The sequence below is a fragment of the Melanerpes formicivorus genome, unplaced genomic scaffold (assembly GCF_026170545.1).
Source record: "Melanerpes formicivorus ecotype bairdi unplaced genomic scaffold, bMelFor1.0.p_v2 SCAF_28, whole genome shotgun sequence".
Classification (NCBI taxonomy): Eukaryota; Metazoa; Chordata; class Aves; order Piciformes; family Picidae; genus Melanerpes; species Melanerpes formicivorus.
The window spans coordinates 6,272,945-6,286,072 of NW_027142380.1; the positions used below are offsets into that span (position 1 = coordinate 6,272,945).

Consider the following 13,128-nt stretch of genomic DNA (forward strand, 5'->3'; position numbering starts at 1 on the left):
TTACAGGGAAAAGAAAACTTCAAAATGCATGGGGAGAAGTGGGGAGCATGGAGGGGACTTCTGTTGTGTCTCTTCTGTCTCATATTAGGTGACAGAATGAGAGGCAAAGGCTTGAAATTGTGCCAAGGGAGGCTTAGGCTGAATATTAGGAAAAATTTCTTTCCTGGAAGGGTGGTCAGGCTGCCCAGGGAGGTGTTGGAGTCACCAGTCCAGGAGGTCTTCAATAAATGTGTGGACATGGCACTCTGGGACATGGTTTAATGGCCATGGAATCATAGAATCAATAAGGTTGGAAAAGACCTCAAAAATCATCAGGGCCATGGTGGCATTAGTTTGATGGTTGGACCATATTAAAAAGGTCATCCAAAACCTCACTGTGGGGCAGAAGACAGCTCCAAACATGAATGCTGACACTGAATGAAACCAATCCAGCCCAGGTGTCTGGGCTGCACCAGGGCAAACGTTTCCCCCATTCAGAATCAAAACACATTCCCAATTTCACTCTCAAAGCCCAGGTTTCTGTGCTTGCTTGCCAATGAACAATGCTACAACTCACTACGACCCCCTTTGCCAAAATGGATACACCCCTTTTTTCACTGACCACTCTTTAAAGTGGCTTGAGCAGCACCCCCATCAGAGGACACCTGCTGCCTCTTTGCACCACACTCATGGGCACAGCAGCAGGTCTGTGGTGACAAGAAGGGAGTTTCTACTCCCAGATATCATTTACAGCATGATCATAAGCAAACCACTGAAGTACTCAGCATTAGCTATGTCCCTGCTAACTTGGTATTTTCCTTCCCCAGCTAGTGGTTTTTCTGTGACCTTGGTAAAGCACTTCCAAATACCTGAACATTTTCACCCCTGGGTGGTGGCTCCTTGCCTCATCTTCCCAAAGAACTGAGCTAACAGCTGCCAAACAAACGAAAACCAGCTGGTAGTGAATGAAAATGGATCTGTGAGAGACCATGAATGATATTGTTATTGTATCACAGTATCACAGTATCACTTAGGTTGGAAAGGACCTCGAGGATCATCAAGTCCAACCTATCAACACAGACCCCATGACTAGACCATGGCACCAAGTGCCACGTCCAATCTCCCCTTGAACGCCTCCAGGGTCGATGACTCAACCACCTCCCTGGGCAACCCGTTCCAATGACGAATGACTCGCTCGGTGAAGAACTTCCTCCTCACCTCGAGTCTATGGTGTATGGAGAACAGACAATTCACGAGGGGATGCTGGAGGTCTGACCACAACTTCAGGGGCAGAGATATGGCTGTGCTTAGGAGTTTTCACTGATGTGCACAGCCAAAATGTGCTCTGAGCTGCCCCAATGTGTTTTCACCTGCTTTGGGACAGAGCTGATACTGGTGGGGACACCCACCCCCTGAGTCAGGGACTGCCTGGGGATAGAGACCCTGGGCAGTACTGCCTTTTTTGATGGCCACAGCTTGCCTGGAACACAAGGCAGCAGAGATGGACACAGGGGTGAGTCGTGGGCATTACATGAGGCATTTACTGTCATTATTCCAAATCTGTGTGCAAGAGAAGCCCAGGCAGAAATACTCTATGCTTTGCATCAGAAGTGCAAGCCTGGACCCTTGGAGAAGACATTCATTCTCTTCACAGTCTGCAGAAGAACCTACCTGTGGCAGCACATGCCATTTATCTGTGCTCTGGGTTTTCACAGCAGAGCCTCAGGAGTGACCAGAGCCTCACACTGAAACCAGTAAGTAGAATTAAACTTTCAAATGTCCCCTCCCTTTCTCAGTCTCATAGCTCCCCTCCAAATACTGCATGACAGCACTACTAAATTAGAGCAGAAGTAACACAGCACCAGGGGCTCTTCAAGGAGTGACAGCCATCATCACAGCCTTCTGAATGAGCAATCAGCTTCATGTTCATGAGACAGTGAATTCAGCACCAGCCAGACCAGGTAAGAAATTGAGTCATTCTAGGAAACAAAATCACCCTTACAATTAACCATTTGGTGTATCTTTCTTCTGCAGCCCCCAAACTGATCACAGTCCCATACCTTGTATCCATGCAGCCACCAAAACACATCCATGGGCAACAATTCCAGCAAGGCCATGGGAGGATTTTGCTGTGCACACACAGGCCACGTCCTTCCCTAACCTCAGCCTGGGAACAGGTGGAAGGTTTTCTTCTAGAGTTACTCCAGCTGAGCCTTGGCTGGCTGCAAACCCTTCTCCATCTGCAGCTCTTTGATGACACTCTAATGATTAAATATAAATTGAGATTCATGCCTGCTGCACTTGAGATGGGCAGGAGATGCCCTGGACAACAGAGCACATCCCTCTGCAGTCAAGGACTTGCTGAAGGATTTATGGCAATTCCCTTCATGAGGGACAGATAAGGATAATGAAGGATGGATGGATGGCAAGGAGATGCTTCTTGGTTAAATATCTTGGTTAAATATCTTTCTTCTCTTTCATGAAGGTCCTGACCTGTCCTGTGTGCTCCTGGGCTACCAGCACTGATCACAACCACACCATCCCTATTCCAGAGAGGAAACATCACATCAGGTTTGACTTATTGCAATCACAGCATGGGGCAATTGTCTTTGATGATAAATCCTACCCTGGGAGATGATCCACATGGTCCTGAATTTCTGACTAATAGCTGTGAGGGGAAGGTCCAAGTCCTGGGGGTCATGCACCAGGCAGGATGTCACAACCCTTAGCCCACTGGTATCGTGGGCATCACTGCAATGCTGGGAATGGGAGAATGCCTTTGGAAAGCTCTGCCAGGCACTGTGGACACAAGCAATGGGTCCTGGTATGCAAGGGTGCTTGGCCTGTACATGACAGGCAAGGGCAGGTGGAGGAGAACGTTGAAAGGAGGGAAAGAAGGTGATGACAATGCAGTGAACATAGAGTTTCCTCTTCTTGCCCTCCCCAGGCCTACAGTGGGATCAATTCTGAGGTCCTAATACTGAGGACAGAGAGCAACCAAAGTTTCCAAAGTACAAATCACACATGGGTCTCAGCAAGGACCATTACTGGAACCACCAGCCACACCGAAACCCATCCTACAAAGTTTATACCTGAAAACACTAATGGACACCATGTGCAGTCCCATCCCTGTCCCCAGTGACACCATCTGTGCCAGGATGGAAGTGAAGCAGCAAACATCCATATAAATGGAGTTACCCAAATTACATAAATCCAAATGTTAACTGATTCCCAACTCTGCAGCTGGTGCCATCAGCCTGGTGCCTTCAGCACAAGAATAAGGGCAAGCACAGGGGACATGGCAGCAAACCTCAGTAAAGTGTGATGAGAAAGAGCTCACAGAACTATGTCTTCACATATTGGCAAAATAAAACCAGTGGGCTTCCCCACACACACACTGTATTTAGCCCAAACAGTTGCAAAAAGTAACAGAAGTAATCTGAAAACCACTCCAGGAAGTTTCAGTTACCAACAAGATAAATTTTCCTAAGGATGTGAAGTTTTTCCCCCTAGCATAAAAAAAAACCCCACAATAAACACAACAACAACAACCAAACAACAACAACAGGAAACCTAGGGGAAAATTATACAAATCCAAGGAAAAGAGATAATGGAACTCAAATTAATAGCAATTAAATAACACATGATAATAAATATAACTATTGAACAAACATAATATAAATACCCTCAAATAAACATATTTGTGTGAGGCCTTGCTATAGTTGAAGCTCTCAGCTTTTGTTAAATAGGACAGAAAAGCAGAAATGGAGATGAACAGTGGAAAAAGCAAAAAATCTTCCTAGAAGAGCTGTTAATTTACCCCCCAAATGCCCCAAAAGTGCAGTGACTGAGAGCTGCTCCACAGAACCAGAAGCTGCTTGCCGTTGCAGCTCTCCTGCACTAATCCCCGAAGTCCAGGAGATGGCGCAAAACTTCAGCTCTTGTCGTAGGAGAGTTTGTACCGGAAGGAACCTTAAAGATCATCTGAATCCAACCCCTCTGTCAGAACATTTTGGGACTGCCTGGGACACGATGGAGAATTTTTAGCCATCTAGGAGCTGCCCAGCCTTGCTCAACGCAAAATATTGCGGCAACATTGCTCACGTTTAAGCTGAACAAGTCCTGGATGACCACTGAAAAATCAGCAGGAACCTGCAAGGGTCACATCCTGTACATCTTGACAAGTAAGTTTTCCATAAGTGTGCTTGAGAGAACTTTGAAGATTTGTGATCTTTAAATGTTTGCCTGTGCTCAAGGAGAGGGCTCCTGGTCTGAGCCTTGTCCCTTTCCAGTCTCTGCACTGGAGGAATGTCGGACCCCAGCCTCCTGCAGGACTTGTGGCAGCTCCCATGGGAGTTTGTCCTCCCACATGTGTGAGTGTTCCTGCTCAAAACAGCAGAGAAAAAGCAGAGAGCAATTAAAACCATCAGGCACAGCTTATTTTAGCACAGTGCCCTAATGCCTTTTTAAGGATTCCTGGCAAGGACTGGTTTTTCTTCTTCATCCATCAACTGAAAAGCACTCAGAAATGCTCCATTACGCAGGGTTTATGTGGGGTTTATTTTCTCTGTGCGCTCTCGTGGAGTCAGCAGCAGGTTCCACTTTCTAAAGAGAAATGTTTGTGACGCTGAACCCTACGAGTCTGTGGATGCTTTACATTGAGGTTTCACTTTGTTCACCTCTTGGCTTTGTTCTGGATAATAATAAACGTACATTTCTAAACATGTCTTCAAACTGCAAGGGAGATTTCAGAGTACGAGAGGCAGGAAAGCTCCTCTCTTGCGCTCTGCTGGTCAGTCACCAGATGGCCTCACTGATCCTGTGAGGAAGAAAGGCTGGGGTTGAACAGCAGAAAGCCTAGATGAGGTAGGAATTCAAACAAATCAGGGGTGATTTGTATTTCAGCTGTGAATAAGCACGACAACAATTACAAGCATGTCTTTGTTACGTCTCCACTACATTATACAGACCTGGCTCTGTCCGCAGTCGTACCCACACATCAAAACACTGCTCCAGAAATGCAGTGCAACCAAGGAAGCTGGGAGTCTGCAAAAAGAAAGGTTAAGGGTCCTAGGGAATAACTGGCAAAACTCAGGTGTTGCACAAGCTGCACAGTATCCCCAGCTCCTTGCTGGCGATGGGCACGAGGTCTCACAGGAATGTTGTGCCCTTCCCTCTCTTTCTCTGTGCCACCCAACACCGACCCTGGCCCTTTGCCACTTGTCCCTGGCAACATCTGAGAAGTTGGATCTTATTCTCAGCTTCTGGGCCTCCTCCTTCACTCTGTACTTCCCCTTTTCAGAGAAGTTTCTTAGAGCCCAGCTTGTGCAGGGCCAGGCATGGAGAGAACCACACAAGGGGCTACCTGCCATGCTACAGCTCTCTGGTTTCCAGCTCCTCTGCAGCTTTGCTTTGGCTTACTGGAAGCTGCCACCAGGCTCTGAACTCTGGCCCTAGAGGTTTTATGCCCAATTATAACAAAAATTCCTCCATCCAAATTCCCATCTTCCCAATGGAATCATCCAAAATTGCCTAGGCCCTGCCAGAGCAAGCAGGAGGCCAGGTTGAGTGCTAACACTGTGCTAACAGAGATGTGCTAGCCTAAGATAAGCCCCAAATGCTAATGGAAAAGCCAATACAAAACTCAGTGGCTACAACATTAAAATAAAGGAATGCAAACAATGCTTTGAACTTGACACAGACCTTGTCACACACCTCATTTCCTTCTGAAAAGCTTTCAGAATGCTGATAACTAACCACCAGCCTGTACCAACTCCATTAGTTCTGGGTAAGGCACTGGACTTTGAACCACTTAGCTTCTCACTCAAAACACCCATGTGTTCTAATAGCAGTGAGCACAATTCAGTGAAGAACTTGTGAACAAACCTCAACAGCTACTTGGAGAAATGGCCAAGTAGGACCACATGGGGGTATATTTAGCAGACATGGCTGCAAGTTCTTTTCATTAATACCTGTTCTTACCAGCAACCTGGAAATAAGCAAAATATTCAGCAGTGGTGAAGCTTATGGATGTCACAAAACATAGGGAATGACAAATAACTCTGGAGAGTGAGACTGAATGACCTCAGCTTAGTGACCAAGCTGCAAAAGCAGTTGTAGAGACTAACTTGCTCTTCCAGAAAGGTGGGCATCTCAGAGCAGAAACTCAAATGAGGACCCAGCAGATGAGAAACTAAACTCCAACAGATTTCAGGTGCAAGGATAGATCAGCAAGGAGTGTTTCCAGAATCATGAGGCTGTGCATCACTGCCAGGATGAGGCTGGGCAGCATGTCCAAGGATTAACAGTCCTCCTGTGGGGATGTGGCATGAGCCCAGCTCTGCCCCCTCGAGACAGCTGTGCCAGAGAGGCCCCTGCAGAGGCATTGAATGCCACTCCTCCCTCCCCTTGCACCCTCAGGAATTCAGACTTACCCTTTCACATAATCACAGAATACACCTGGGTGGAAGAGATCTCAGAGTTCAACCCTCAATCCAGCGCTGAAGGGTCAACACCAAACCATGTCCCTAAGCACCAGGTCTACACTCTGCTTGAATACCTCCAGGGATGGTGATTCCTCCACTGCCCTGGGCAGACCATTCCAGTGTTTCAATATTTCCTAATATCCAGCCTAAACCTCCTCTGGCACAGCTTGAAACCATTTCCTCTAGACCTGTTGCTTGCTATCAAGGAAAAGAAGTTGGCCTCCCCGTCACTCCAACCTCCCTTCAGGTAGCTGTAGAGAGCAATGAAGTCTCCCCTCATCTTCCTCTTCTTCAGACTGAACAATCCCAGCTCCTTCAAATGAGGGGCAGTCTGAACTGCCCTGGGACAATTTTCCCCTACATAAGACTGCGGACCCTCTGCACCCAACTGCAGGCCGGAAGAAATGGGATCACGGTGATTTACTCTCTCTTAAAGCCCTGCAAATAACACACAGAGCACTTTCCCGAGCACTCAAGTAGAAAGAGGAGGACTGCTGAAGCGGTTTCGGTAGCACACTTTTTAGTTTATTGACCTATACAAAATAATAGGTCTAAAAAAATCCAGAAGTAGTAAAAGAATAAGCAAAAAAGAGCTCTCGCATTTCTAGAAGGCTATACAAATATGCAAACCCAAGGAAATAAGTTATCTTTGATTTTGGTGGGTGGGTGGCTTTGTGTTGTTGGGGTGGGTTGTTTCTTTTTTTGTGGTGTTTGTTTTTTGCTTCTTTAATTCCAAATCTCACCTCTAAGAGTACAAACGACTAAGTACCAGCTTTACCAAGTGTGTCCTTCCGTATATATTACATGCTCTGGCAATATTGGTAAAAAACCCAAAAAGGTCCAAAAGGTTTTATCAGAAACTTTTTCTATTCACAATATGAACAAGGAGTTAACTAACCCTTTGTATAAAAGAAAGAAACGAGCACCATTTATGGACTCCTGACGCACAGTACAGCTGAGACGCGGAGAGAGATCTTACCCTACGTAAACGAGTCCTCGGACATCGCACAAGATAACCCGTGCCAACTTGTTCCCACAGATGGATGATGTGAGGTAGGTTTATCCCTCTTAGATCAAGACTGCAGTTGCACTTTTCTTTTTTTTTTTTTTTTTTAAATCTTTTTTTCCACCCCCACAAATGGTTTTGTGAAAATGCTGTTCTGTCACTTAGTGACTTTGCAACGCACCTGGCGGTTCAGGTGACTCGCAGTACAATCCTAATGCCCCTCATTTTAAGGCACCCACTTGGCTGTTTGTGTCTGCAACCACCTTGAAATACTGGCCATGTCAATCAAGTTGCTTGCCCTGGGCTCACTGCAGATCCTCGATGCCCTGTGGCAGAGCAAAATGCAATCACCACCCAATGAAGCGGGGGTCGCTGTGCAGCCGCCATGAAAATTTGCCTCCTCCCTCACACAGTGAAGTTGTACCATGGAAAGGTCATTAAATGGGAGGTTATTAATTACACTTTATCAAGGAAAAGAGAATTCAAAGTTTACTGCTTCTGTTTCCAAAATGCAGACCACCTACAGTTTTACACACCATTTTGTGTCAGCAAATCCTTTTCTTTCCAGAGCTTGCTTGTGGTGCTAACAAACACTCTTAACAACACCCCAAACCCAGATAAACTCAATCAAACCTCCATAGCAATAATAATAATAATACAAAAACCCAGCCTTCCTTCAAGTAATGTTCCAATACTGTTTAAGTCACCCTTTGCCTCACTCACACACACAGTATCTATCCTTCATAAGCTTATGAAAGCCCTTCCAGATCATCATAAGCCATGGCAGAATAAATTTTCGTTTCTTGTTCTTTCAGACGTCAGAATTGTGCTCCTAGAATTCCTGGGGGTTCCATTAAGAGTCTCCTTTTCACATTTTTTGTTTTCTCTGAGGTTTGCCTTCAACACCTTCCAGCCTTCCCAAAAAGTGCTTGTCAAGTATAAATACTTCAACCAAGTGCTGCATCTCACCATAGATTAAACTGTGGCTTGGCCTTGCTCGTGTAGGCTATCTGGATTCAGGAAAAAACAAAAGCCATTCAGGGCTAAGAACTTGTCATTTTGCTGCAGTCCCTTTTGATGCTGAATTTAACCTTTCCCAGCAAAACAGCCTGCTTCTTTTTCGTGATCTGTTTGGAAGTTCCAGCCGAGGTCTGCCTCGGGGTCACAGCGGTCTGTGCAAGGCACGCAAGGGTACAAACGTGGGGCTGAGGACAGTCTACACGAGCGTGCCAGGCTTTGAATCTTCGTGCCAAAATAACCTCTGCTCATTGCTGTGCAAGTCCTCTTCCAACTGGCTCTCTTCATCACCACCCAGCTGGCTTGTCTCTGCATACCCTCTGTAAAAAAAGAGACATGGCATCAGGGATCAGGTAATGACAGGACTAGGGGGAATGAAACAAAAATAGAAATGGGTCAATTCAGATTGGATGTTAGGAAGTTCTTTCCCATGAGGGTGGTGCAGTCACCGTCCCTGGAGGTGCTTAGAGGGGATTGGATGTGGCACTTGGTGCCATGGTTTAGTCATGAGGTCTGTGGTGACAGGTTGGACTTGATGATCTTTAAGGTCTCTTCCAACCTTGGTGATTCTGTGACACTGGAACAGGGTGTCCAGGGACGTGGTAGAAGCCCCATCCTTGGAGGTTTTTAAGGCCAAGCTGGATGTGGCTCTGAGCAACCTGATCTAGTGTAAGGGGTCCCTGCCCATGGCAGAGGGGTTGGAACTGGATGATCCTTGAGGTCCCTTCCAACCCTAACAATTCTATGATTATATGATCTAAGGGTCTTCCCCAGACCCCCAAAGCGCTGCACAAACTCACACAACACCCTTGGCCTTGAAGTAAGGCTGGCTATTGTGAGACCACTCCAGAGTCATTTGGACCCAAACACAAACCCATTTGTGTGTGTGTGTGGTAATTAGGAAAATTGTGTGCAACAGGATCTCAGCTGCTCAAATTGTCAAGGCTGTGGGGCGTACTGATGGCTCGTTTGCCATAACCATATTAAGACAGCAAATAAAACAGATGAGCAATCAGACAAGTGATTCAGAATATGGAAAATTAATAGCTAATAAACCTCGTTTGGATAAAGCTGACAAAACAAGCATAGTTCTCAAAGCCTAATTATAGGAAGTTAAGAAATTAGCAGAAACTGTTATTTTTAAACGCTGTTGCTGCAGATCTTTCAAACCACTGCAGTAAAAAAGCCCATGGCATTTAGCTCAGAGACAAGAATCTAGCAGGAGCTTGTACAGCTTTTCTTACACTTTGGTTTATTTGAAAACAAACACGATTAAAAATGCAGCGATTTCACACAAGTCAGCCTGGCAGCAAACACAGCCTGCAACCCACAAAGCCAGAGGCACAAACTTCGGGTACTTACTACAGCTGGCTACACTTAGCATAAGTGTATTTAAATGTGATGGCGTTTGCCGGGGGCAAAGCCCATCCCCTGGGCAAGAGCTCTATGTCCTACAGAGGACAGGCAGCATACTGGAGGGAAGAGACCAAAAGCACTGAGTAGAAGCAGTGATAGCACTGCAGGAGATTTTTGCAGATACAGACCAGACCTTGGGTTCCCCACAGTCCTCAAGGAAGCCCCCCCCCGAAGCAGGGCAATCTGCAAGCAGGAGCATGTTTAACCTGGGGCCTAAGTTAAGCTTTGCCAAGCAAGATGAACTTGGCAGATGTGGTATTGCCTTTGAACAGCAGACATGCGTGTTGAAAAGAGGTGATCCCTTCCTTTTCTTCTCCAAGTTTATCAGCACTGGCACTACAGATTCAGAAACACAACAGGACAGAGTCCTGCTGGACTGCTAATGGGGTGCACGAGACACCTCCTGTCACAGGGTTTGAGAGGGGCCGGGCTCAGCATGTGCTTTGCCCCCAACACTGCTCTGAGCATCACAATTACCAGGGATTGCAAGATCCTCCGTACTCAGGCATCAGCCAGAGGAAAAGGCTGTGTGACAACTGAGTTCATCCTCCACTGACACTGCTTCCCTCTTCCCTGAGTATCAGTGGCACAGCTGACCTACTCCACACATAGAAGGCTTGCCCCACAGAGTCAATTTTGCAATTATTCTTCATCCTGGCCCTTTGAAATCAAGCTGATTTCCTGAGACAGAAGGGAAAGCAGATGAGCTGGGTATTCTCCACTCACCTGCTCTGCAAAGGGAGGTTGCCATAAACGTTCCCATAACAGCTGGAGTAGGAGGAATGAGACAACGTATCGTAGTCGGAAAGCCCCAGTGCAAGGGGGTTCCGCCAGTTCCCAGCAGTGTTGGCTGAAGATGCTGGAATGAAAAACAATAAACTGCATTTAGAAAAATAGAGCAAATTAGGTCTTCCTCCAGCTAACTCAGCTGAGACAAATGAGAAAGCCCTCATCAGTGATCTCTACGGGGCTCTGCAGGATATATCAGCAGACGGTGCAGACACAATATGATTTACAAGCCCTGTGTGGAGGAAAGCACTGTGTGGGTGGTGTTGGGGAGCTAAGGAGTCTTTGAAAAGGCTTTCTGACACATCCAGTGATGGTCACTCTATTGTGCTTCGGAATCCATCACTGTATTTATGTGACATGAAGTTTTGCATGTTGTTTCTAGTCAGCAAACACATCTGTTTGAAATCCATGTGGCTTTTTATGCTTCTGTGGACTACTGTGCTTTCAGAGGGTGAAGATAGCTTTGCCCACAGTAAAAAATAACAAGCATGGAACAAGACCTCTTCTTGTTGAAGGTCTCTTCTCCTTCCAAGTAACAAGTGATAGGACAAGAGGAAACGGCCTCAAGCTGTACCAGGGAAGGTTTAGGTTGGATATTAGAGAAAACTTTATCACTGAAAGGGTACTCAGCACTGGAATGGGCTCCCTAGGGAGGTGGTTGAATCCCCATCCCTGGAGATGTTTAAAAGACAGATGTGGTGTTGTAAGACATGATTTAGCACCAGTCTTGGTAGAGTTAGAGAATGGTTGGACTCAATGATCTTAAAGGGCTTTCCAACCAAAACAATCCTATGATTCTCCAAAATCCTACTTGGTTCCTCATCTACCATTCAGGACAGAGCTGTAGCCTTGTTTTGACTCTACTGACTTCACTGAGGCAGTGGAGGAGGGCAGAATTTGATGCAGAGCAAGGACTTAGTAAAGCACCCAGCACAGAAGAAACCAGACATTACCTAAAGAGAATGATGACACCCGGCTGCTAGGAGAGCATGGCACCTGCAGACCAGCAAAGCCCAAACTCCTTTGAGATCCTCTGTCGGAATCAAAGCCTGCCTGCAGGCCATGACCCTGTTCCTTTTGGCTGGAGGCACGCTGGTACCAGCCACGGAGGTGCTCTGCTACTAAGGCCTTGTGAATGTTTTTGGTTATGTGCTCTGTTTTAACAGCCTGCTTCCTCGGAAGCCGCAGGGTGGCGTAGGGGTTGTGCGGTACTCTGTCCACTTCGTCCTCTTGGTAGGACCTGATCTCCCGGTAACGGTCGTATCCGTAATGCGCCGAGGAGCGATAGGAAGGGTTGACGCTGTACTGTCCCTCCGTGTCGCTCTCATAAACATACCCCCCGTTGTAATAAACCTCTGGCTCGGTGTATGGGGAGTAGCCAGAAATATAGTAACTGGAGGAAGGCTGCTCCTGGGTTTTGTGGTAGACGCCATTGCGAACGTCCTTCTGGGCAAGATTTGGCATGCTTCCAGAGCCCGCCCCAGAAATGTTCTGTTTCTTCGAGCGTCTTCGACCCCTGGTCCTGTTGTCGAGTGTCTGAGTGGTATAATAAGGATTGGGAGTGGGTGTGGCACAGTAATATTCTGCACTGGACTGGCTAGTGTAGGATGATCCATCATCGAGGATCTCTGTGCTGCTGCTCCGCTGGGACTTGGAGAGGGTGAAGGTTGCCTTGTCGGCCGGCGTCTCAGACAGCAGGTGGGTCTGGGACTCCAGGCTCCCGCTGCGCTGCCGGCAGTGGTGCGGGGAAACATCTGGCCTGAAACAACGCAGGTGTTGGTTGGTTAAAGGCACACAAACACAAACACGCACACAGAGGTGGAGAGAGCATGAGTGGACAAGTCAGGCATGCTGTCTCCCTGGATAAAGCACAACACTAAGCCAGTCTTAGCTCTCTGTACGGAATATGTGCATGACAAGAAATAAAGCTTGGCTTGAGTTGGAGAGTTAGCGCAGCAGCAGGAGGAGATCTTGCTTATAAAAATCTCTCATGGTGAGCCAGGTTAGTCTGTGATGGGTACATGTAGCACAGCTCACAAATTTTTTAATGATTTACAGGAGGACTACCTTAGTTCTTAGTGAAGTCTACACAAGCAACTGAGCATAGGAAGATGGGTTTCCTTTGGCTCTGGCTCTCAAGGCTGTACTACCCCTGCCAAATAAACCATGGATTCTTGCTAACATTATAGGATGTATAGCAGCTCTCCTTCCCCAGCATGGATTCTCAGGTGCCTAATAATACAGGTGAGCTCATGGTGTAGCTCTCTTCCCAGAGAAAGGGCACTAATTGGGATCTTTCTCCTCTATCTGGCCACCTACTTTTAAAGTCTTGTTGGAATGTAACACACAGCAGACATCTATCAGCTTAGAAACAATTTTTTTTGTGAGGAGAACGCTAGGGGATGGACAGTACAATGTCGTAAGCCTTGCTTTGTT

General features: G+C 46.8%; 1 protein-coding gene across 5 annotated transcripts in view; it reads right to left on the minus strand.

The window, feature by feature from the left end:
- Positions 1 to 7,522: 7,522 nt before the first annotated feature.
- The window catches only part of FRMD4B (FERM domain containing 4B), a 151,469-nt gene continuing 145,863 nt past the window's right edge, over positions 7,523 to 13,128 (minus strand). For all 5 annotated transcript variants that reach the window (XM_068154341.1, XM_068154340.1, XM_068154339.1 and 2 more), the window contains exons 21-23: positions 11,646 to 12,451; positions 10,630 to 10,762; positions 7,523 to 8,807 (exon numbers count right to left, since the gene is read on the minus strand). In XM_068154341.1, coding sequence (XP_068010442.1) covers positions 8,687 to 8,807; positions 10,630 to 10,762; positions 11,646 to 12,451 — 1,060 coding nt within the window. In that variant the 3' untranslated portion in view covers positions 7,523 to 8,686. The remainder of the gene's footprint in view (positions 8,808 to 10,629; positions 10,763 to 11,645; positions 12,452 to 13,128) is intronic.